We start from the raw sequence: 27,589 nt of genomic DNA, 5'->3' as shown, positions 1-27,589 counted from the left end.
CAGAATAATCGATGTTGGGGAAACATGCCATTCAGCTAAATGGGAACAAACAATCTGCAAATTTTGGAAGTTTGTTTCACAATTACACTTAGAGAGATAGCCTAATACAGTATGGTGTGAATACAACTTAAAAAAAAATAGTGTGCATGTTCATCCAGCAGATGGTGTCTTTGTTCAGTCTAATAAACTGATGCTGCCTGTATGATGCTGAACCGCAGATGATGTAAACAGCTGGTAAATTGATGTGATTTATTCACAAATTTTATTCACAACATAATAACACATAAGATATTTAGACGTTTTTCTTTATCCTCTTTCAAACAAACAAAACAAAAAACTAAAAATTCTGCAGTTTGGCAGAAAATGAAATCAAAGTTTCTTAATTTGCCTTAAGAAAAATGCATTCTACATTTGGATTTGGTTCATTAAGCATTTGAGAAATTTCAGGAATTTTTAAAGGACCGGTGAGAATCCAGTGACAACATTTTCCATATTTCGGTGTCCTCTGTCCTTCTGTTTGGCCATTTAAGGTCAGATGTGTTTTTAACACATTACATCATTCCTTGCCTTTCTTACATTTCAGGCATTCTTCTATCTCCAGTTTCTCTCACAGGAGGTCATTTTGCATTTTGTCTGTCAGTTGTCTCACTGGTATTTCACTTTGGATAGTTCCTTCCAGAACACGTGCAGTTATTTGGCGACTTATTTGCTGATAATATGGCCCAGCTTCTGCATAGACATGACATGCCCCGTAACTCTCTGCCTGGCCGCTGGAAAAGGGTGTTGAGATGCTGCCATCTTTATTGTTGCACTGTTGAGAGCTCTGGCGCTGCTGGTCTTTCATTCCTGGAGAAGGACTGGCCTTGCTATGGCTCAAACAAATCCTGTGGCGGAACATTTGAGTGTCCTGACTCAGTGATTTGCGAAAGTTGGGTTTGAAGAGAAGGTACACCATAGGGTTGTAAATGGTGGAAGATTTGGCCATGATAGCCGCCAGTGCAAAGGCAGTGGGTGGGACTTGCTCATTGGCGCTGAACGCAGCCCACATGGCAACAATGGCATACGGGCTCCAAGCCGTGAGGAAGCCAATACATACAGCAACTGAGAGCTAGAAAGAAAAACACAAGATGTATACTTGTAATTAAATAGAATAATTACTTTTAAGGAGCTTCATTTATGCTATTTTATAGGTTTCTAATATTAAGTTTGCTCATGTTTAATCACTTCTCAATATACATTTCATATAGCAAGTTTTTGTTTGAAGTTTTATTCTACCTAAAATCCTCTCCAGATGCTTCCTCAGTCCTCAGCTATTGAACAAACTATAGGACAGTAACAGTGTTGTCAAGTATACTGTATAAATTTGAGTCCACATCCAATGATAAAACATTGAAAAAACTACAGTGTAAAAAGTAAAAGTCATTCAAATACCCTGTTAAGTACACAACTTCAAAATGTATTTTAAGTGCCTCAAAGCTCTTTCTCTTAAAAAGGGGCTCCTCGAGGAAACACTGACAGTATTGCAGGACTATTTTGCAGTAATTGGGATCCTTCAAGCACTTTTTGTCAATACTGAGGTTCTGGAGTCACTGTTTCCTTACACTAAGACCTCTGAAAACTTCGACAGTAATTAGAGGAACTCAAATTCCAAAAAAAGAGATACTGTAAGATCTGTAAACTTATATGATGGTTTCTGGTGGTTCTCTCTTCTAAAAGCTAGCACTCAAAGGAATCAATAGTTTTTTGACAATTAAATAGGACAATTGTAGAGACCAGAAAATGAGATGCCTGTTCATTTACTTAATATTTACTTTTAGAATATGAAATTTGGAGTGTTTCTCTCTCTCCTTTTTGTGGCACTCACTGTGAATACAGAAGACTATCATTGATTAGAGTCTAAATGTTGACTTGCAGTTAGGACACTGACTGGGAAATTGTGGGAAAAAAAATATGAAAACGTAAAAGTAATTTCGGAGGGTAAAATACAAAAGAGGAAAAAAGAGACAAAAGGCATGTACAATTATGAAAATGATAATTATTATCAGGGACTAATTAAATTTCCTGTTACTTGACCTCATTAGACCCTTGAGTTTTGACGTTTAAAACAATAATAATAACAACAACAACTGCTGCAATAATAATAATTCATTCATTCAATTATTTTCTTTTTGGCTTAGTCCCTTTATTAATTTTTGATCGCCACAGTGAAATGAACCGCTAACTTATCCAGCACATGTTTTACACAGCGGATGCCCATCCTGCTGCAACCCATCACTGCGAAACACCCATACACTCTCATTCACACACATACTCTATGGACAATTTAGCCTACCCAATTCACCTATATACATGTCTTTGAACTTGTGGAGTAAACCGGAGCACCCGGAGAAAACCTGCGTGAACACAGGGAGAACATGCAAACTCCACACAGAAATGCCAACTGACCCAGCTGAGGCTTGAACCAGCAACCTTCTTGCTGTGAGTCGATTGTGCTACCCACTCTGCCACCGTGATGCCATTAATAATAATAATAATAATAATAATAATAATAATAATAATAATAATAATAATAATAATAATAATAATAATAATAATAATAAGCTATTGTTATTATTGTCATTATAATTATTATTATTAAAATTGAATTAATAACACAGTCCTCCAAAATCCACTCATGAAAAATATTTAACATATTACTAAACGTAAATATATAGGCTATGGGCTCTGGTTTATTAATAAAAAAGTATTCCTCCAGTTTGTGTTGATAAACCAACAAGGGTAACTTGCTAATGAATGCAGCATTTGTACATTTTCAATGTTTCTTCATCTGTTTCTTGGATTAATGGAATAGAATTAATTGTGTTGTCAAAAAAATATATTAACAGGGAATAATAACTATAGTTGAGCAACTCATACCTAAATAATTGAGAACTTTTTCCACAAAATTATTAAGCAGCACAGACAAAGCATTGCTTATAAATAATGTTTCCAGAACACCAATTTATGAAGGATTGTGTGATACTAGACTGGAATAATGATTCAGAAAGTCTTGACACCACAGGGATGAATTACATTTAATAATATATTGAAATACAAAACACCTCTTTAAAGCTGTAATATTATATTGCCTTGTTATTTTTGTCTCTGTATGTCTTAAACCTTTTGAATGCATTTTGAACACAACACCCTTTCATGTACCTTATAATTCATCTTCCTTCCTAATATTATGTTTGTCTGTTGACCAACATAATATGACAAATATGCAACGTGCACATATGTTTTGAGGGGATATTGTGGGCCTTGATATTCAACATTCAGCGCCAGATTATTCAACAGTGCAGCCCCCACTGCCAACAGCAAAGTAACATGCGGGTACAGTATATTCATGAAAAAACAGAAAAGGCTTGGTCAGCCAAAGGTACAGGCAGCCCTTGTCCAGAGGACAGAGGATGGCTAATGAGCATTACTTTTTGAGGGACATTAAGTACACACTCAGCAATAGTATCACGTTCCTGCTGTCTACTCCGCAGAGCAATAAAATAAGGTATATTTCCAGAGTGACGCAGTGTGGACAGCACACATGGTTTTGTGCACTTTTATTGCAGATTTTTATTAAAACTGAAAGATTCCTTGTTATACAAAGGTCACTGTGAGCACGACAACAAACAAACTCTTCTGACCTGCCAGCCTTATTCTTACCTTGACAATAAGAGTGTGTGCGTTGGTCACTTTGGTTTGTGGTGATACGTGCTGCTGAACGGCTTGCTGAGACCCTCTGACTGTGACCAGGATGAAGGTGTAAGAGAGGATGATGATGGTACAGGGGACGACGTAACAAAAGATAAACAGACTGATGATATATGACATGGCAAGGGCATCGTGGGATGGCGTGTACCTTGGAACATACAACATGGAAAGGTCATCACTGCAGAATCTACACGTTTGCACATATTAATGCACTGAAGAACATTGCTTGTCTCACATTTAGACCACATGCACATTTTTTGCAGTTTAATTAAAAGACCACTTGAAAATTCTGAGTTTTTCTGGTTTTGTGATTTATAGTTTCTTAGTTTTTTTTTTCTAAACCAGTGTTTCCCAACCCTGTTCCTGAAGGCACACCAACAGTACACATTTTCAACCTCTCCCTAATCAAACACACCTGAATCAACTCATCAGAAGATTAGAAGAGACTCCAAAACCTGTAGTTAATGGGTCAGATAAGGGAGACATTCAAAATATGTACTGTTGGTGTGCCTCCAGGAACAGGGTTGGGAAACACTGCTCTAAACAACACACATTGACATTTCTTCCAAACTTTTTGACACAAAAGAGATGGGTTGCAGCTGGAAGGGCATCCGCCACGTAAAACATGTGTTGGATAAGTTGGCGGTTCATTCCGCTGTGGCGACCCCAGATTAATAAAGAGACTAAGCCGAAAAGAAAAAAAATGTTTGCAGATATTTAAGAAACATGCTAAGTGAACATTCTTGTTTATCTGAAAAACAATGCTGAAGTCAGATATTCTGCTTTGAAAATGTGCCTTCCATGCAGAACGCTGTCTTTGTTTTGTTTTTTAAGCCACCCAATGCCAGTTTAGCCAATTATATTTAAGCCTTGGTGGATAACTGCATGTTTTATTCATTCATTCAGAAAGGCTCTTAAAGTATAGGACTGTGACCGAAATGCGATCTCCAGTGGACAGTAGCAGACTCTGAAATAAGACGCAGATTCAGAGTTCCACGTGAGTTTATTAATAAGCCAATAAAATAAAAATTCCGAACGTAAACATTAGGTGAGCAGGTTACATTGTAACCCTGTGTCCTAACAACATGCTACGTTTGTTAGGAGATATGCAGTGATAAGCAATTTGGCTGTTTGCACTAGTGGAAACATCACAGAAATTTAAATACAGCCATTCAGAAGCACAGAATATGCACTCACTCATGAAACTAAGGTTTATAATCTAATTAATACATATTAAACCTCTTTAACTCTATTAAATGTAGATGCTGAATCACTAATATGTGTTGTTTTGCATTATTTTACAGTTTTGAAGTTCAAAAACAGTTTATTTTATTTTCAAGATCTGAGGTGAACTATCTGCTGCTGCTTTCAGTAGTAGGGCAATAAACGTCATGTAAAATGGCATTTAAACTCACATTGTTAACATTTAACACTGAATAAAGCACATGAGGTGTACCTGAGGTGATCATGTAATCAAGTTTTCTGTTGTTCAGCTGCAAAAATAGAAGCCGTTTCTAATATATGAATTCAAGGTGTTGGTTAGGACAAAAACCCCTTTTAATATGAAAAATATTCCTTCTATCCTGTGCCGTTGCTTTTTATTTAAAGTACGGTTTAAATCAGCCTTAAATCAGTGTTTGGGCTCCATTGCTCGCTCCTGTTTGTCCTCAATTTGGCAACCTGCGCTTGCATGTGTTTTGATCTAGGAGTGCAATACCTAGAAACACCGGTACACTGCGTGTCAAACTTACATACTGCACCTTTAAAATGACAAAATATGTGTTTATTCAGTTTTAGACAACACAACTTTAACTTCAGAAGAGTTAACTAGTCAATTATTGGTTAAACATAATCTTAAACTCCAATCACAACAAATGAAAACATCTGAGATTCTGACCAATTTTCTGGGGGGGAAAGGCCCTAAATGTCAACATTTGGAAGAAATGATATCAGATTCAAACCCATATACACTGCTAATGATTTTTGTAAATTACACAGTATTTGCTCTGTATTATGAACTGTATTTTACTGTAAGACAGTAGCTATGTTTCCATTCAAAGATGTGATTTATATTGATGTGCAAAACTGGAATATCGCATATAAGACATGCAAATAAAGCATCATTACCTTCCAAGTAGTCAAACAGAATGAAATCGTCACTTCCTGATTAACTGGCGCCAAATATCAAAAGTAAAAATGGAATTTGCTGAGGTAGGAGAAGCTGTGTCAATCTTTTCCTTATACAATAAGTGACTTGCGCCCCAGAAGACAATGCCGACACTCAATGAACGCATGTTGGCGTTTGAAGGCATCAGACGCAGAGCACAGATGTTCTTGATTATTCTGAAGGCAATTAATAATATAATAACACTACTACTGAAATAGTTAAGGCATTTTAGAATGACCAAAACAACATTTCAGATGTTTTACAGTATGCTCAGCCTGATGGTTTCTCCATTCACACACATTTTTATCATCACATGATCTCTTAAAACAAAATCACATGACTTTTTTTAATGTGCATACTGGAATTTGTTCGGTAAAAGTGTTTCCATCGAAGTTTATTCGCATCTTTTCATATTGAATAAAAAGTTTATCCTACTCAGTTTTGCGCATACATTTTTGTGGATTTTTAAAATCTATGCGCATCTTGGTGTTTCCATCAACCATTTTTTATGCACATAGGTGGATGGAATTGTAGCTAGTTATGCAGTATGTTACTGTATTTTAAAGTTGCATTGTGAAAATTACTGCATATTTTACAGTAAATGTATACATGCAATACTGTAAATACATTCAGCGAGATAAACAGTGCTGTAAATGTAAATACTGTATTTTTGCTGTACTTTTCATTTACAGTAAGTTATTGGTGAACTGCTGACAGTAAGGTATTGTAGATTCTGCAGAAAATTGTTAACAGTGTTCCTAATAAATCACATAAAACCAGAACATTTTTGAGTGGTCTCTTTATTCCATAGCTGCATTTTTTCCCGCTAGCTAGAGTCTTCAAATTGGGGTTGAATTTAGTGTGGAATAATTAGGAATTACTTTGTAGGCTCAACACATCAAGCGCAAACTTATTTTGATCACAATGGAATGCAACAAAACCCTTTTTTGTAGTCGCATATTAATGCTAAAATGATTGTGGATGTACCAGTTGATGCAGCAGGCGGTTCCATACGGTTCTGGTCCAAAACTTCCCCAGTGAGCCAAAGGTCCCACAGCAAAAACGGAGGCGTAGCACCAAACCCCAATCACCATCACACAAGCATGACCGGATGAGAACTTGTTACCTGAGGAAGATGACGACCGCATGATTACACATTTTTACAAAAAATGGTGTGACTGCTCAAGGTGACTACTAGGGCAAGCTGAATGATTCTCATAACGCAGGCTTAAACAGTAGGAATGATTTTAATTTCATATCCCACAGAGAAAGAATGAAGAAATGAATTGGTGTTTCAAGCTCCAGTAAACCCATAAATACGTGCTCATTATCTGCTCTTCTTCATTTACATTGCTTCATTTAATATATTGCTTTGTGTCTCCTAGTTTTTTCCTACGTTTTCAGTTTTTTTTTTCAGCATGTCCTCTCTTTTACATCTTTCTTCATTTCTGTGTCTCTTTCCATTTGTTTTAAACTCTCATTCTTCTTGCTTATTTAAGCCAGAGGGCCTTTTTATTTCATACTGAAGTGAAAGTGACAGTTTTCAGAATCTTCAGACAGAACGCGGCGCTAACAATCCAAAACACTCAGACCTGATTCTGCTGTGTGAGATTAGATGTGATCTTAAATAAGCCTCACATTTCAAGAGTACAATTCCACCATTTTGTCACTTGTTAAAGGGGTAGGATACCCAAGAATAATAATAATAATCAATGAGTCAATCGAATGCTAAAAAACACAAGATATTAATATTAATCTAATATTGAATCTTTTTTCTTTTGAAGAGATTCAATCACTTCTTTTTATTAACACATTTAAATTGTATGTTTTAATGTTAACCTAAAATTTACTGATTTTGGAACATTATATAAATAATGAGAGACTTTTCAGTTTTTGGATGATCTTCCCATTGCATTGGACAACTTGTTTCAGTAATAGTTTAATTTATGTTACATATATAACTCTTATTAAATGTGGAACTGCTAGACAACTCAGATTTCTAATGTTTATTCTTCACCTGTTTTGTTTTAAAACACAATTCTGTGTAGGATTAAGATGAGCGAGAGTTGTTTTTATGGTCTGTGCTGAAAGCATATTTACAGTGTTACCCATTCATTTATTTTATTATTATGGGAAGGGTTTTTTGAGTGTGAGACTACAAAAAATAGGATTATTATGCTTTTGCTATTGATTTCTGTTAAAGATTGTAGAAACAGAAATGTTTAGTTTGCTATAAGAAGCCAATCAGTCTTAACTGTTGTTCTAAGGAGACAGGCTATGTATTTGTTGCACTGCTGTTAAATAAAAGTCTCAAAGCCTTTTCAATTTGACATTATGGTTTATTAATGTTATTCAAATTTTAATGTTTTACCTTATCTTTTAAAGTTATCTTATGTATACTGTAAACTGAAGAACATTTCTCCTGTATTTTTAACAGTAGATTTCTGGCAACCACAGCTGCCAGTTTTCCACAGTTTTTTACAGTTCTCTTAATTATACAGTAAACTGAAAAACACATATACCGTATTTTTAACGGTAGATTTCTGGCAACCACAGCTGCCAGTTTTCCACTGTTTTTTACAGTTCTCTTAATTATACAGTAAACTGAAAAACACATATACCGTATTTTTAACGGTAGATATCTGGCAACCACAGCAGTCAGGGTTTTTTACTGTGAATTTTACAGTTCTCTTAATTATACAGTAAACTGAAAAACATATATACCGTATTTTTAACGTAGATTTCTGACAACCACAGCTGCCAGTTTTTTTACTGTCAATTTTACAGTTCTCTTAATTATACAGTAAACTGAAAAACATGTATACCGTATTTTTAACGGTATATTTCTGGCAACCCACAGCGCAGTTTTTCAGTTTACAGTGACAATAACTATAAAATTATTTTTTTTTTCATGTAAATTTTCCGGTTTATTCTACCATAAACTGAAAAACATTCTACTGTATTTTTTACAGTAAATTTCTGGCAATCACAGATGCCAGTTTTCCATGTGAATTTTACAGTTCTCTTAAGTATACCATAGACTGAAAAACATATCTACCGTATTTTAGATTTCTGGCAAATACAGGTGCCAGTGTTTTTACCATAAACTTTACAGGATTTTTTTACAGTGGACTGCATGTGCAATTGACCAAAAACACTACAGAAAATGTGTGTGCAAGTGACTGGATTTTACTGTTGCTTCAGCATATTTTATAATGTCTGAGCAGGACACTTCAGATTAGAGAATATTTGATTAGACAGAATATCTGACATGAATTTGATGTGAGATTTGTACTGTTGGAAAGATAGTATGTTTTGAATGCTGGTGTCTTTTAAAGGGAATTTCATCATTGTTTTGGAGCACACTTATAGATAACCTCAGACCTTAACTAAATCATAAATGCCTGAGTAAAAAATTTACTTTAACAAAAAAAAACTCTGCACTTACTTTTCAGTTGTCTGGTAACTTCAATATTATTAAAATGTATAAAAATTAAAAACACTCTAGAAACAAATATAGCAAAGCTAGTCATAACAGATTTTGTCCTAACTGGAAAATAAATTCTGGGATGTCTTTTTTGGTCTTTTGAAAATTATTTAGTTACACATTTCTTTTTTTAACAATTAAAAACACTGCTTGGGTAAGCAATAGCACTTCATAATGGTTTATATCAAATAATATTTTGACAGGAAGACAAAAGAGCTGAATACCGTAATTTGGGAAGCAGACTTTGAGGCAGCATACTGACGACAAAGCAGTCAAGTTTGTTAGGCTGCATAAGCCAAATAAAACTCCGCACACAGCATAGCACAGACATGTTATCTCCCCAAACAACCACCTAAAGAGAAAGGAGAGAGATCGTTTTACTGTTTTCGCTGAACTCTGAAGTACCACAAAACACACATCAAATAGTATCAAACATTTACAAAGATAAGTGAGAAATGAGCAAACTGTGAAGCTTTGAAACTGTAGCTTACCCAGTTCAAGATCATGATCTATGTACAAAATTGTAATAAAATAATAAAGTGCTAGAAGCTACTAATGAGCTAGAGGACTATTCATCAAACTAGGATAACAAAATGTTTTTGTGTGACTATATTTTGAATTACACTTGGAGTTGGAGCATATATTGTATTGGCATTTGGCTACTAGGCAGTACGGTATATAACTGTGGCTTCACTGCATTGAGGAAGAGTGTTGGTAGGAAGCACACAGTTTTTGACCATACGTATAAAGAGTAGCGTGCAATACAGATGATTGAATCCTGTTGTTTTAAAAAACAAATAAAGACATTTTATTTACATCTATTTTACCTACGGACACTAACTCTTGTGCTTACAAAACTTGCTCATTCTACCAATGATAGCGGCAATTGGAAAGCTGCTACAATACTATTTCAGAATTTATCTGGCACCAAACAAACAAACAAACAAAAATCTATTACAAATAAGTACAAATGAAACATTTGTAATGTTGTGATTCTTTTCATTTTGGTTTCCTATTGCTCAGTCTCATGAGTAACAGTTTGTGCCATGCCATAATCATTCATTAATTTTCCTTCGGCTTTGTCCCTTATTTATCATGGGTCACCACAGCGGAATGAACCGCCAACTATTCCATCATATGTTTTATGCAGCGGATGCCCTTCCAGCCACAACCCAGCACTGGGAAACACCCATACACTCTCACATTCCACACGCACTCATACACTACGGTCAATTTAATTCATCTAATTGACCTAGAGCGCATGTCTTTGGACTGTGGGGAAAACCCACACGAACACGGGGAGAACATGCAAACTCCACACAGAAATGCCAACTGGCCCAGCTTGGACTCGAACCAGCAACCTTCTTGCTAAAAGGCAGCAATGTGCCACTGAGCCACTGTGCCGCCCTTAAAAAAATTATATATATATATATATATATATATATATATATATATATATATATATATAAACAATATATATATATAAACAATAATATAAAGTATGTGCACACTCATTTTATAAAAAAACTAATGCTAAAATTGTCTATACAAATAAAAATAGTCAGGTTTATTAGATGATGAGAAAAAACACATACTGGATCAAACAAGTCAGTAAATATATTTATTTTTTTATTCTGTCATATTTATTAATAAGCCTTGCAAACGAGCTGATTATAACTCCCCTGCTATAAGTAACAAATATGAAATATTACTGACTAGAGCTCGTCTATAGTGCCAATTTGGTTTGTCCAATTCACCTATGTCGCATGTCTTTAGACTCATGCAAGCATGGAGAGAACACAGAAATGTTGGCTATTTGATAAGAACTTGAACTAGTGATGTTCTTGCTGCGAGGCAACACCATGCCGCCCTGTCTGGGAAGGAACAGGAGTAGGGGTGGAAGGAGGGATTCTTCAAGACGAGGATTCTGAGGTAAAAAATTCTGGTTATTTATAGTGAGTTAGGAATTGACTGATTGGTGGATTGAGTAATAGCTAATGGTGGACCAGCTGTGTTCAATCATAAGCACGCGCTCCTCTCAAAATTAGTTTATAAATAAACCACACTTTGGTCTCTACACTGTAAAAAAAATGTAGAGTTCCACACAATTTATTCATGTTGTCTCAACACAAATCCATTAAGTTAACTTAACAAATTGAAGAGAACTGAACATAAAACAAGCAGCAAAACAGATAATTTTATGACTGTATATTACAGCAAAGAAAAAACATGAGATCACCTGTGTGCCAGAGCAGATGGGATGGCCAGAGGAAACAGAGACAGGGTCATCCCGAGATCACTCACAGACAGGTTCACCACGAAAAACTCTGCCGGCTTTAGAGACGACCTCTTACGGTAGGCCACAAACAACAGCATGCCATTTCCCAGGAGCGACAGCACGCCTGCAAGAGGAAGAGATCCACCCATCCACTCATATCCATTCATCTTCTCATCAAAGCAACTCATGAGTTTGTAAAGCTGTAATGAAAATGTGCCCCTGACAGTGTGACATCTCTATCCCACCACTGACAATCCTGCCACATGAAGACACTGTTTGATCCCGGAGCTTAGAAATGTTAAGCAAACCCTGCTAGGTCTTTCTCAAGAAGTCTAGAATAACAATTAGGTCCTTGTTTATTTTAACAGACCGAAGTTGGATCAATTCCTTAGATAATTTCAGGCAATTTATCAGCTGCACCAGGGGTATAATTAAAGTTCCTGCCTTAACGAAACTTAATTTCTGTGCACAGCAGAGAGCTATTGCACATGCACATCCATGAGCATCCAGGAGTTCAAAGTGTTTTAAAAGAAAATGCTTCCTGACTTTAGTTCATTCTGACTCTTTATTCTTAGACATAGCAATTATCTTAATTACATTTCATTATTCTATGAGGGCTGCTGAATACTTGATTGGGATTGGCTGATTATTTTCATGGAAGCACACGACTAAAATAATTTCAGGCAGCTTTTGTCTGCATTAGTTTTATATCACTGCACTGAATGATTAGTTATTTCACATAGTGTCAAAAATCCGGCCCGATTTCATAAGGACACGTAACTATTTTATGTATTTTTAGAAAAGTGGCTAATTTGTTCGGATTCTTCTGATTACGTTTATACAAGAAAATGTGGTTTTGAAAAGAAGGTGAAACCCCACCTCTAAACCCAACCATAATTGGGTAAATGAGCAAATCATTCTAAAATATATGGAGGAAATCATACAATTAAATGCATTAGCCACTTAATTAAAATGTTGTGAACTGTTATTGAGTTTATTGCATTTAATATTGCATTTCCTTACTTAAAACATATTGGCCATTATTTTGAAGTAAAGAAATCAACACCTGGGTAGTGAATCATTTAAGTCAGTTAGAAAATAGTTAGAATATCCATACTAAGTGGTGGAAAAAGCACTGAAAAATCATACTTGAAGTACTGTTACTTGCCTAAAAATGTAGTGCGGGTACAGTAAAATTATCTGTTGTAAATATTACAAAAGTACTCAAGAGTAGTGAGTATTACGCTGTAAAAAGCGGATGGATTTACATTTGTGGATGTGTGTAAACGTAACATTCTGTTGTGCATTTAGTTATTGCTCAGCAGGCACACAACATCATATAGGTCAGATTTAGGTTGTGACATCAGGTGACCAAAATTCAACATTCAGCCAGTGTCTAAGGACAACGTTATTTTGGTGTCCAATAATGACATCAAATGACATTGATTTTTGGTTGATTTTAGGTTGTGCTAGAAAGTGACCAAAATCCAACGTCATATTGATGTCAAATACGGACATTTATTCATCAGGTATGGCAACCAAAATCTAACAACTGATAGACATTATATAGACATCATAGTGGTAACGTCCACACAACGTCAAGCTGTAAACGTTGATATTTGGTTGATTTTAGGTTGAACATTGGCGTCAGCCTGACGTTGGGTTCTGTTGTCAACCTAATTTTCATTCCCAAACAAAATGCAACGTCCCCATTACGTTGGGGTATAACATCAATCTGACGTAATGTTGACATCCTGTGCCTGCTGGGTGTTTAAGGCCATTTCGGTCATCAGTAAATATCCGTCATCTTCTCATCAGTAACATGCATGTAAACAGTGTCTTGGTCAATGTGTGTAAAGATTTTGGACATTTTCTTGGACACTTTCAATGCTTCCAAACAGTTATAAATCACCCATGTCTTGAGGTAGTTCATCATGATGTGATTTATTTTCTATGTGCGATTTGATTGCACAGGAATCACAGGACTGGTTTTTCTAATCCCCATAGACAAGAAAAAATAAAGTAGTGACTGCAGGTTGAAGGAAAGTAACCTGCAGTCAACCTAGAGTAAAAGTACTGAACTAAATATGTACTCAAGGGAAAGTAAAAGTACACATTTTTAAAACACTTTACAATTTCTGAGAAAAACTACTCAATTACAGTAGTTTGAGTATTTGTAATTTGTTACTTTACATCACTGTCCATACTTGCATATTCATTATGGCTTTCTGATGCATACATTTAAACTTTTTCTTTACAAGTCGACCATATTTGAGATTGTAGGAGGCACTTTTGGTTTGGTAAAGTTGCACTCAAAAAGACACTGATGAAACAAATCATAATGAAGCTCTACAAATCCTAGTTTGATCAAATGAATTGTACAGTGAGTTTTAAATACTACGAGAATTATTAGATAAACATACTTTATATATATTTTTTGTATATTACTATTGTATAATAGTACAATTACTGTTGTACTATAAACTCTTAATATTTTTACAATTTTATCGTTTAATGTTAAAATCTATAGTTCACCCCCCCAAAAAAAACATTTACTCCAACCCAACACCTGCTTCGAATGTTATCACTTGATTGAATAGCCATTATCAGTAGTTATCAGCTGATAAATATGTTCCAGTAGGGGCCTCCTGTGACTACTGGTAGGCTCAAAGGCTGCTATTATCCATCCACATGATTAATCAGCTATACTAACAGTTAGGTTTAGAGTTGGGGTAGGGGCACACGTTAATAAAATACAATTAATGGGAAATGTATTAAATATTATAAATAATTCTCGTGGTTACTCAGCTATACTAACAGAGAACACTCCAGATCCAGATCTGTTTTTACATTACCGTGATGGTTGGGTTTAGGGTTGGGGAAGGCGTTACTACAATACAATTAATGATAAATTTAATAAATAATACAAATAATTCTCGTTAACTTCCGGCCGCAGCCGTATGTGATCTATAGCCGATAATCACCGATAACACCCATTCAATCAAGTGATAACATTCGAATTGGCTGAACCCAAGTGGTTTTATGAATTTATTTCTTATTTCAAACACAAAATAAGATATTCATTGACATCCATGCTAGGAACACAACAAATTATGGAAGTCAATGGCTAATTTTTTCCAACATTCTTCAGAACATTTTGCTGAAGAAAGTGTGGAATCATGTCACCTCATACAGTTTCTGAAAAGATGCATTATTTTTTTCATTGAGCAAAATTTCAACAGAAATTGCTCCTGTAATTCCTGCAAATATGAAAGAAATCTGTGATAATTCTCGACTCAAGAGTTGCCCTTGTTTGTTAAATGCTTGATGTTGGTCAATAATTTATTGTAACCCTAATCTTTAGCTCTACTTAAACTCTAATAATCAAGTTGGCAGATTTAATACAACCAACATATAACAAAACAAACTAAACAGCTGCTTTGGCGTCTTTTTTTAACTTGTGCGATACATCATTTTCCCAATTGTGTGTTTTGTTACTTGTGCCACACCCCATCATTTGTTATCAAGATTTGTGATTGTCCATTCCCCCTTGTTATCCTGTAAGCTCCTGTAAATGCCTCTTTGTTCCAGTTTGTCCTTTCTCATTTCTAGCATTTTCAAGTGGTTTATTGATCTGCATCTAGACTTGCCTTGTGATGTTTTTGTTTATTTAAATATTATTCTTATTGTTTATCTTCTAATTGCATTTGGATCTGCCTCTCTTCTTTCACATTTCTAATGCATTCAAATAGCAGTTTGTAACTTTTTGATTTAGTGGCTAATTTGTATTGTACAATCTCATTTATACATTTTATTGTGATTTATTTATCCCCCAATGGGGTGTAGGGTTAGGGGTGGGGTTTGTGTCATGTATCCTTTTAAAAATCGTATGAATATAAATAATAATATAAATATAAAATATAAATAATTTTCGTATAAATTAAATCACATGAATTCATGCAAATGATTACTTTTCTGACAATACGTAAAATTGTTTTAGATTTCTTGTTAAATTCGGCTGTTTTATCATTGAATCATAAATAAAGATAATCATGTGATCAGCTGCTATTATTTTCACAAACTAATTACATCTGTGGGAAAACTGATTTTACTTTTTTTTTCTCATCCTCAGGTTAAAAAAAGTAGATGCAAGATAGGCAGCAGATGGAGGTTAATGACTAAACCAGTTCAACCATGAGAGTTATTTTTAAGTAATAAAGGTAAGCAAAGTCATCTGGAAGTTCCAGATGCAGAACATATTGATAGTTGTGGACTCACAAAACACTGAATAAAGGGATCCCATAAGGATGTCGTGCTGTCTGGAGATGGTGGACATGAACAGGGCTGTTTTTGACACATTGCCCATCTGTGGGGAAGAAAAACAGAGAGAAAAAGCTAAGAAAACAAAACTTCAAACACACCTCTGTTTTCAGATCCATTGGCTTTAGATTATGATCTTGTATGAGTTTATTTCTTTCACAGAACATCAAAGGAGAAATTTATTAGTAAAAACACTGTAAATATTAATAAACGTTGGAGAACCAAAAAAAGATGTTTGTTGAACTAATATTCTTGTTTGGGCTTAGTCAAAATGAAATTATAATAGGTCTCGAATATTGTACTTTAAAGCTTTACATAAAGAGTTATTTTGAAATCCAGTCAAAATAAAACAAATCTAGACAATATTAACATTTTTAAGTTGGAGTCATGTTTAAGCCAACTAAAAAAATGTAAAAATCAAGCAATATTATTAAATTGTTAAAACTGAGCATAAAAAATGTAACTAGTTACAAAAAAAAGTTTTCGTAAACAATCTAGGTCTGATTTTCAAACTTCTTTTAGATTTTTTTTCACTCATTTTCATGTTGTATGGGTACACAGAAAAAAATGTAAGCATAATAAATAGTTACTAGTTGTTTCACCAGTTTAGTTGCCATTAAAGGTTGACTAGATTTGAAAATAACACGTCATTTACAATTTAAAAAATATACATTTGTCCACACTTATAAATTATCTGTCTTTCTTTAGAAAATCATAGGCAAGAATATTGTCAGTACAACTCTTGTTGTACTTTCGAAGCATGTTTCAGATGTTAATTCCACAAAATGTTGCTGTTATGGTACATTTTGCTGTATGTTCCAAATACACATCTTCGAGAAGGCTTGTTTTACAGATCCCCTAGATCAGCAAACCACTGATCTAAACCCAACCAACAGTGTTTTCAAAAGCAAATCGCATAGTTTTACCTTGATTTTACATAGTTGTATCTCTTTTGTGAAACTGTGGTTCTGGAGAGCTCTCAGAATCACAAGTATGACACTGTACAAGGTGAGCTACCGAGCAAACTGACCACACAAGAAAAGTTGATAGATAGGTGAGCCAAACTTATTCAATTACAAATATATACCGTTAAGTTGTTTTTTATTATATGAGCAAAAGTTGCTGGCATCATACTGCCCTACACTGTTCATTTTACCTAGAAAATTTAGTTAAAATATTTTGTACGTTTTTGCAGTTTCACAAAAATGTGTCATGAAACACATATTTCCAATGACTCTGCAACGCTGTAGTCCGCCATTGTTGTTTTGGTTGTCAAGTATTTGTGCAAGTTTATAGATTGAAAACATAATGAAATTGCACATGAAGTCAGCATTTTTACAAAATTGAGTGTTTACACAAAAAGAATAACGAGACAACCTGCAATTTGAAACTTACAATTGAGGTACTAAAAAATGTACTAAATATATTCCATTTTTAGCTGAAAATGGAAAATATTTAGATTACAACAAATGCTTTTATGTTACTTTAATTAAATAAACTAGATATTAAAGTTTGAGGACAAACTTTATGGTGGCTTGAAAAGCCGTCTGAATTAGCATGTTACTAGCATGAATTAGCAAGTAACTGGCATGATTCTAACATAAATTAGCATGTAACTAGCATGATTCTAGCATGAATTAGCATGTTACTAGCATGTTTCTAGCATGAATTAGCATGTTACTAGCATGATTCTAGCATGAATTAGCATGTTAGTAGCATGTTTCTAGCATGAATTAGCATGTTACTAGCATGTTATTAGCATGATTCTAGCATGAATTAGCATGTTTCTAGCATGAATTAGCATGTTATTAGCATGATTCTAGCATGAATTAGCATGTTACTAGCATGGTTCTAGCATGAATTAGCATGTTACTAGCATGATTCTAGCATGAATTAGCATGTTACTAGCATGTTTCTAGCACGAATTGGCATGTTACTAGCATGTTTCTAGCATGATTTAGCATGTTATTAGCATGATTCTAGCATGAATTCGCATGTTTCTAGCATGAATTAGCATGTTATTAGCATGATTCTAGCATGAATTAGCATGTTACTAGCATGATTCTAGCATGAATTAGCATGTTTCTAGCATGAATTAGCATGTTACTAGCATGATTCTAGCATGAATTAGCATGTTACTAGCATGATTCTAGTATGAATTAGCATGTTACTAGCATGATTCTAGCATGAATTAGCATGTTACTAGCATGATTCTAGCATGAATTAGCATGTTACTAGCATGACTCTAGCATGGATTAGCATGTACCTAGCATGATTCTAGCATGAATTAGCATGTTACTAGCATGTTTCTAGCATGAATTAGCATGTTATTAGCATGATTCTAGCATGAATTAGCATGTTACTAGCATGATTCTAGCATGAATTAGCATGATTCTAGCATGTTTCTAGCATGAATTAGCATGTTACTAGCATGATTCTGGCATGAATTAGCATGTTACTAGCATGTTTCTAGCATTAACTAGCATGTTACTAGCATGTTTCTAGCATGAATTAGCATGTTATTAGCATGATTCTAGCATGAATTAGCATGTTACTAGCATGATTCTAGCATGAATTAGCATGTTACTAGCATGTTTCTAGCATGAATTAGCATGTTACTAGCATGATTCTAGCATGAATTAGCATGTTACTAGCATGATTCTATCATGAATTAGCATTTTACTAGCATGACTCTAGCATGAATTAGCATGTTACTAGCATGATTCTAGCATGGATTAGCATGTTACTAGCATGTTTCTAGCATGAATTAGCATGTTACTAGCATGTTTCTAGCATGAATTAGCATGTTACTAGCATGATTCTAGCATGAATTATCATGTTACTAGCATGTTTCTAGCATTAATTAGCATGTTACTAGCATGTTTCTAGCATGAATTAGCATGTTATTAGCATGATTCTAGCATGAATTAGCATGTTTCTAGTATGAATTAGCATGTTATTAGCATGATTCTAGCATGAATTAGCATGTTACTAGCATGATTCTAGCATGAATTAGCATGTTACTAGCATGTTTCTAGCATGAATTAGCATGTTACTAGCATGATTCTAGCATGAATTAGCATGTTACTATTATGATTCTAGCATGAATTAGCATTTTACTAGCATGATTCTAGCATGAATTAGCATGTTACTAGCATGATTCTAGCATGAATTAGCATGTTACTAGCATGTTTCTAGCATGAATTAGCATGTTACTAGCATGATTCTAGCATGAATTAGCATGTTACTAGCATGTTTCTAGCATGAATTAGCATGTTACTAGCATGATTCTAGCATGAATTAGCATGTTACTAGCATGATTCTAGCATGAATTAGCATGTTATTAGCGTGATTCTAGCATGAATTAGCATGTTACTAGCATGATTCTAGCATGTTACTAGCATGTTTCTAGCATGATTTAGCATGTTATTAGCATGTTTCTAGCATGAATTAGCATGTTGTTAGCATGATTCTAGCATGAATTAGCATGTTTCTAGCATGAATTAGCATGTAACTAGCATGATTCTAGCATTAATTAGCATGTAACTAGCATGTTACTAGCATGATTCTAGCATGAGTCAGCTTGTTTCTAGCATGAATTAGCATGTTGTTAGCATGATTCTAGCATGAATTAGCATGTTACTAGCATGACTAGCATGTCACTATCGTGTTGCTAGCACCTTTCTAGCAAGATTAGCATGTCAGTAGGATGTTAAAACTGTTAGCGTGTGTTAGAATAGCTAGTCACAGTCTCTGGGACAGTTGCTAGGGTGCTGAAATTGGTTGCTAGGGAGTGGCTAGTAAGTTTAAAGGTAATCAGTGATTGGCTGCTGGCTAGACTGAGTTGAATGAGGCCAGACTCTAGTCTGTAGGACAGTCTGATGCAGAGTTATGAGCTCACAAAGGTTGATCCAATGTTAAGTAAATGGGAGTCTTTTACAATGGAAGTCTATGGGACAGTTGCTAGGGTGCTGTAAGTGGTTGCTAGGGAGTGGCTAGTAAGTTAAAAAGTCATCAGTTATTGGCTGCTGGCTAGACTGAGTTAAATGAGTCCAGTTAGAAGTCTGTAGGACAGTCTGATGCAGAGTTATGAGCTCACAAAGTTTGACCCAATGTTAAGTCAATGGGACTTTTGGGTTTTTTCTGGGTCGTTTTTCGGAAAACCCAAGGTCGGATCAGTTAGAAAAGATATAGCAACCCGAGTCAGACCAGTTTGAAGGTTTGACGAAAGTTTGAAGTACGTAGCTTGAAAGGCCTAGGAGGAGATACACTTAGAAATTAGTCTCAGAAGAAGAAGAAGAAGAAGAAGAAGAAGAAGAAGAAGAAGAAGAAGAAGAAGAAGAAGAAGAACTAGATATTAAAGTTTGAGGACAAACTTTATGGTGGCTTGAAAAGCCGAGTCTGATTTAGCATGTTACTAGCCTGAATTAGCAAGTAACTAGCATGATTCTAACATAAATTAGCATGTAACTAGCATGATTCTAGCATGAATTAGCATGTTACTAGCATGTTTCTAGCATGAATTAGCATGATTCTAGCATGAATTAGCATGTTACTAGCATGTTTCTAGCATGAGTTAGCATGTTACTAGCATGTTTCTAGCATGAATTAGCATGTTACTAGCATGATTCTAGCATGAATTAGCATGTTACTAGCATGTTTCTAGCATGAATTAGCATGTTACTAGCATGTTTCTAGCATGATTTAGCATGTTATTAGCATGCTTCTAGCATGAATTAGCATGTTTCTAGCATGAATTAGCATGTTATTAGCATGATTCTAGCATGAATTAGCATGTTACTAGCATGATTCTAGCATGAATTAGCATGTTACTAGCATGATTCTAGCATGAATTAGCATGAATTAGCATGTTACTAGCATGATTCTAGCATGAATTAGCATGTTATTAGCATGATTCTAGCATGTTACTAGCATGATTCTAGCATGAATTAGCATGTTACTAGCATGATTCTAGCATGAATTAGCATGTTACTAGCATGATTCTAGCATGGATTAGCATGTAACTAGCATGATTCTAGCATGAATTAGCATGTTACTAGCATGTTTCTAGCATGAATTAGCATGTTACTAGCATGATTCTAGCATGAATTAGCATATTACTAGCATGATTCTAGCATGAATTAGCATGTTACTAGCATGTTTCTAGCATGAATTAGCATGTTGTTAGCATGATTCTAGCATGAATTAGCATGTTTTTAGCATCATTCTAGCATGAATTAGCATGTTACTAGCATGTTTCTAGCATGATCTAGCATGTTACTAGCATGATTCTAGCATGAATTCGCATGTTACTAGCATGTTTCTAGCATGAATTAGCATGTTACTAGCATGATTCTAGCATGAATTAGCATGTTATTAGCATGATTCTAGCATGAATTAGCATGTTACTAGCATGATTCTAGCATGAATTAGCATGTTACTAGCATGATTCTAGCATGAATTAGCATGTTACTAGCATGATTCTAGCATGGATTAGCATGTAACTAGCATGATTCTAGCATGAATTAGCATGTTACTAGCATGTTTCTAGCATGAATTAGCATGTTACTAGCATGATTCTAGCATGAATTAGCATGTAACTAGCATGTTTCTAGTATGAATTAGCATGTTACTAGCATGTTTCTAGCATGAATTAGCATGTTGTTAGCATGATTCTAGCATGAATTAGCATGTTTTTAGCATCATTCTAGCATGAATTAGCATGTTACTAGCATGATTCTAGCATGGATTAGCATGTTACTACCATGATTCTAGCATGAATTAGCATGTTACTAGCATGATTCTAGCATGGATTAGCATGTTACTAGCATGATTCTAGCATGAATTAGCATGTTACTAGCATGTTTCTAGCATGAATTAGCATGTAACTAGCATGATTCTAGCATTAATTAGCATGTAACTAGCATGTTACTAGCATGATTCTAGCATGAATCAGCTTGTTTCTAGCATGAATTAGCATGTTGTTAGCATGATTCTAGCATGAATTAGCATGTTACTAGCATGACTAGCATGTCACTATCGTGTTGCTAGCACCTTTCTAGCAAGATTAGCATGTCAGTAGGAAGTTTAAACTGTTAGCATGTGTTAGAAAAGCTAGTCACAGTCTCTGGGACAGTTGCTAGGGTGCTGAAATTGGTTGCTAGGGAGTGGCTAGTAAGTTTAAAGGTAATCAGTGATTGGCTGCTGGCTAGACTGAGTTGAATGAGGCCAGACTCTAGTCTGTAGGACAGTCTGATGCAGAGTTATGAGCTCACAAAGGTTGATCCAATGTTAAGTAAATGGGAGTCTTTTACAATGGAAGTCTATGGGACAGTTGCTAGGGTGCTGTAAGTGGTTGCTAGGGAGTGGCTAGTAAGTTAAAAAGTCATCCGTTATTGGCTGCTGGCTAGACTGAGTTAAATGAGTCCAGTTAGAAGTCTGTAGGACAGTCTGATGCAGAGTTATGAGCTCACAAAGTTTGACCCAATGTTAGGTCAATGGGACTTTTGGGATTTTTCTGGGTCGTTTTTCGGAAAACCCAAGGTCGGATCAGTTAGAAAAGATATAGCAACCCGAGTCAGACCAGTTCGAAGGTTTGACGAAAGTTTGAAGTATGTAGCTTGAAAGGCCTAGGAGGAGATACACTTAGAAATTAGTCTCAGAAGAAGAAGAAGAAGAAGAATAATAATAAGTTTAAGATAGATAACAGTATGCTGGCTTTTCAAGCCACCATAATAAGGTTTCAATGAAAAAGTTTCATGTACTATTTTTTGTCAGTTTGACTGATTTAAGTTGAGACGACTAAATGCGTTTATTTTATTCAACTACAAAATGAAGGCAGGAAGATTTTTTTCCAGTGTGAAAAAGTTGGTTGTGATTCATCTTTTTTTCCTCCTGTTTCACACTGTCTTTTTGACATACCTGCCAATTTTCTAATTGTAATTCCAGGTCTGTCAAACATGTTTAACACTTCATATGGCGTGAACCAATTAACATTTGGCTATAATTAGACTATAATTCGAGTCAATAATTGTGGTTGCACAGTTTGCAAATCAGATGTGTGTTTATTCATATACTGTCTATGGTCAACAAGACAATAATTGAGCAGACTGGTAAACCTGGTAAACAAAAGTTGATTTGGGTGGATGATTTCTTTTAATTTCTTTTAGCAGGTGACTTTTAAACACTCTACGAAACATATGATAATTGGATAACACTTTATTTTAAAGTGCAATTCTCACTAATAACAAACTTTTAACTTTAACATTTAGCTTGTGTTTTCAGCCAATGATAAACTTCCAGTGAAAGCTTAATGTGACTATCTTCAATTTCATAAGGTTCCTTACAGCATCGATGTTGTAATGCAATTACAATACATTCAGTTAAATAAAATTAAGCATTCATTTAGTTGTTCAAGCGTAATACGAGATGAAAGACCTTGAAAAACCGACAGGGTGGAGGAAAATGTAATTGAATTAACATAGGCTCATTCTGAAAACGCAATTTATGTCGCAAATTATGTAGCCAGAAATAAGTATGGCTGCATTTCGTATTTAAAATGAACGCTATGAGGCGGTATGATGTCATTCCTTTTCATGCTTACCAGCCAACCACTTATCTCCATATAGACAGCTATCCCAATGTTTGTCCTGTTAGCTCATTACGTACATCGGTGGACTTGAGACGTAGAGAGAAGATGAATATGACGATGGATTTTGAGTCCGGTGAAGAACGGTTCCAGAAAGCAGGTAAGACAAAAACATAATCCAAAAAATAAAATAAACGAGTAAATAACAGGGTGAAAATGTGGTAAATATCAGACGAGGGCTTTTCTTTTTCTCGATTGCTTTTTAAATCTGTTGATTGGGTTTAGGGAAGTGGGTGGGCGGGTCAGTCTGGCGAGAATGGCACTTGCGAAAGAAATTTGAGATCTCAAAAATTATACTCAGTGACCTCTGGTGGATTCGCAAAAACAAAAATTGCAAAAGAATGTAGCTCTTAGGTCGTACTTAGCGCTCTCCAGAAATTTATACAGAGGTACATTTTTATAATGAGCCTGGGTTGAAATGTCCAGTCTGAGACCCACTTTACTTTGTATATCTATCAGGCAGTGAAGACCTCAAATTTGGCAATTTTATAATGGAAAGACAGTTCATCAGAAGTGCTGAGGCCGTGTGCATACACCATACGTAAATAATAGCCAGGTAATGAGCTACTAGCTATAGTGAGAATTGGTACTTAAACTAAAGTGTTACTGATAAATGTATACAAGATTAATTTGGTTGTAAATTGAAAAGGGTCTGGCTGCAGACCGGCTGCTCATGCAATGTTTTTAATGGTACACCTAAACCCGTCCCTAACAGTGACATCACTAGGTGTATTGAGTTCATGTCTAAGACTGTATGTCTGATACTGTTAGGTAAATTTGTTAAAAGGATAGTTTACCCAATGAATTTTACATATCTGGAAACTTGGACTTCAGACTGTTGTGAAAAAGCAGTGGCTGCAGATTAAACATAATAATGGTGTAAACTGTGTTGAAAATCTTGCACAGACTGGTCATTTTGCTACAGAAGAATTCAATCTATTGTGGGAAGCCATTTATTTTGATTTGCCTGAAAATATTTTTAAGTCTCAAAGAGCTGCTAACAGTTCCAGCTAAAATCTGTGATTTGCATCTTGGATGAGCTAAGGATGAGTAAATTAACAGGAAATGTTCATATGTTACAGTATTATTCATGTGATTTCTATTAATGATGATGGTGATGGTGTTGTTTGATTTTTCACATGCTGTTGCTGCAAATGCTTCAAATAAGCCTCAAAATATGAATAGTTTTTCTGATTTTCTTTCTAATCTGATTGTTTTCATATCTTTGGTGCAAAGCTCCAGACAACAGGTCATTTCAGTTTGGATCTGTTTGACCTAGGAAAGCCTCTAGACTAAAAGCCCAGCTAGATTTTCCTTTTACCCATTTTTTGTCTCATCATTTTCACACTATACATTTTCTTTTTCGCTGGCCAGGATCCATGATGTATTAAAGCAGACAAATTTTTTTGAATTAACCTGCCGGCTGCTTTTCAAAACCCTCACACTTTTAGATTCTATTCCTCTAAAAGTCCAATCTTGTCATGTCATTTATTAATTCAAAGGCGGACTGCTCGGGCGGAATACTCTTCCAGATTTTTCTTGATAAATTGTCATTATTTTTTCATGTCCTCACTTAACCTTCCCATGACCTTTTCTGTTCGATATCAGTTTAACAAAATGACTTTTTTGGAGGTGATGTGAGGTCTTTTGAGGTGATGCAGAGTGTCTCTTGCAGGGTCTGCTCTGTCAATAATCTGTGTTTTTACTTTTTGCTTCTGTTTGCCCTGCCACTATGCCCTCATTTCTGTCATTATCCCTAATTTCCTCTTGTTTTCTTTTTTCAGAGATTTAGTTTTGTATTGTAGTGTGGAATTTAAATTTTTGGTTTATTTTGTAATTCAGGATTTCTTACAGATTTATACATTTACTTAATATTTATGCTTTCGTTTGACAAACACATTTTCCCAAAGTGCTACGAAATAAGGAAAATTAAACAAGCTATTATTCTTTTAATTTTATTTTCCTTTTTTGATAATTATTTAGTGTTGTTTGTTTAATGTTTCATCATAAGGAGCTTAATATGCACCAAAATACTGAATATAATATTTCTCTTTTTTTAAATATATTTAATTTTATTAAAATTTTTACATCCTTTATCATAACATTTACATTACAGTATTGTTTTATTCTAACACTATTTGGCTCATATTAGTAATATTAATATAAACATTTTTAACAATATTTTACAAATTAATTGTTTAATTTATTTTGCCCAGAGAGTGATGGTTTGTTTTTAAAAACATAATAAGTAAGTGGTTACATAAGTAATTAAAAACAGCTAGATTTAGCTAGATGTCAGTATGTCAGTTTATCTGGTATCTAATCCACAATCTTTATATTCATTCATGTATCTTCCTAAATACGTTTGTGGTGCTTCTTAAAACTTTTTAGATTCCACAAAATGTGTTAAAAGGCTTTTTAAATGTTAAAAAAAAATTGTAACATTAAGAATTTTCTAGAACTGTTCAGTAAAATGTTATTTATGGAAAAGGAAACAAAACTATTTCTTTATTTAATTGCCATGAAAACACGCTTTGGCAATCTTTCTTTTCAATGTGCATGAATTATCAAAATGAACATATATGGTTTTCAGAAATCCTTCACAGATTGAAGCCTTAAACTAACACAGCAAAAGTGAAATAAGGTGACAGTTTTTCTATCTGGACTAAAGAGAGCAAACAACATTAAAAAAAAGTGTTTGTTTTTTTTGCATTGAAATTGTAGGACCATTTTTGGTTCCCCAAAGAACCTTTTACTTTTACAGTTTTCGAAATGATCTTCAGCAATCTTCAAATATCAGTATGAATAAAATCTATAAATTAAAGCCTCTTTTCCAAAACAAGAACCTTTTGTTGAATCCAGTGACATCAGCAAAGAATACTAAAGTAAACCACACTAACAACATATACTTAAAACACAAACATGCTCCTGCACACACACACACACGCACACACACACACACACACACACACACACACACAGACATATTACTATTACAACACCGTAAAAATACTCCTCATTCTCATAATCTTTCATTCTTGCCACAGAATAACGGTGAACCAAGCTGAACACCCCAAACAGAGCTTACCTTCCAGGAGAGAGAGTATGCTTCACTGTCCACATGGAGTCCAGGTAGAATAAATACAAAGTACAGCAAAAATCACACACACAAACAGAACGATGGGAAGATTCTGACAGAGTGACACTGAATAGAACCTATAAAGGAGGTGTATCTCCAAAGTGGAGGATCTACACTGGAGGATCGATGATGGTCAGCAACTCTTGAAGCGATCCTTGATGTGGAGGACTGATAAAATTCAAGCAGATGGAGTAAGACAGACACACTACTGATGGCTGATGATGTCTCTCTGAAGACACACACTCTCTGCTGGTCCTCTCGCTTTTCCTCTCCATCTCTCTCTCTCTCTCTCTCTCTCTCTCTCTCTCTCTCTCTCTCTCTCTCTCTCTGCGCTTCTTCTCTATTATCCCTGTCCCCTTGTTTTGACCCTCCTCTCCACTCCCATTTTATGGCTAGACACTTTCTCTCGTTGTCGCTCTCTTTCTCTGTCTGTGTTTCTTTACTTCTCTAAAATAGACACATTTTCCTCACATACACACTTTTCAGAAAAAAAAGATGATTCCATTGAAAATCTTTATCATTTACAGAGTTCTTTTGTTTCAGATTCCTAATAGAGAAAAAGGCTGTTTCAATTTATTTATCTTTTTTTTACATTACCCAATATGATATTTTTTCCATGATTGTCCATTTTCACTTATACACACTTCAAGTGATTATCTGAAATCAGTGTGTGTGTGTGTGTGTGTGTGTGTGTGTGTGTGCGTGCGTGCGTGCGTGCGTGTGTGTGTGTTCACAAACATCAACAGATAAGAATCTTTAAAAAATGATCACAACAATAGCCAACAAGCATTTTTGTTTTTAAA

General features: G+C 34.9%; 1 protein-coding gene across 1 annotated transcript; it reads right to left on the bottom strand.

The window, feature by feature from the left end:
- Positions 1–372: 372 nt before the first annotated feature.
- On the bottom strand, positions 373–27,017 carry opn7c (opsin 7, group member c). The gene is made up of 7 exons (XM_056464444.1): positions 26,736–27,017; positions 15,958–16,045; positions 11,641–11,803; positions 9,626–9,753; positions 6,902–7,040; positions 3,700–3,895; positions 373–1,108 (listed from the first exon to the last, which is right to left on the bottom strand). Exons 2-7 carry the CDS (start codon positions 16,043–16,045, stop codon positions 608–610), a joined length of 1,215 nt encoding a protein of 404 aa, XP_056320419.1. The 5' UTR covers positions 26,736–27,017; the 3' UTR covers positions 373–607.
- Between the last annotated feature and the right edge of the window lie 572 nt (positions 27,018–27,589).

The sequence above is a fragment of the Danio aesculapii genome, chromosome 8 (assembly GCF_903798145.1).
Source record: "Danio aesculapii chromosome 8, fDanAes4.1, whole genome shotgun sequence".
NCBI lineage: Eukaryota > Metazoa > Chordata > Actinopteri > Cypriniformes > Danionidae > Danio > Danio aesculapii.
Note: the sequence above shows the minus strand (reverse complement) of the source record. Positions and strands in the feature narration are given on the sequence as shown.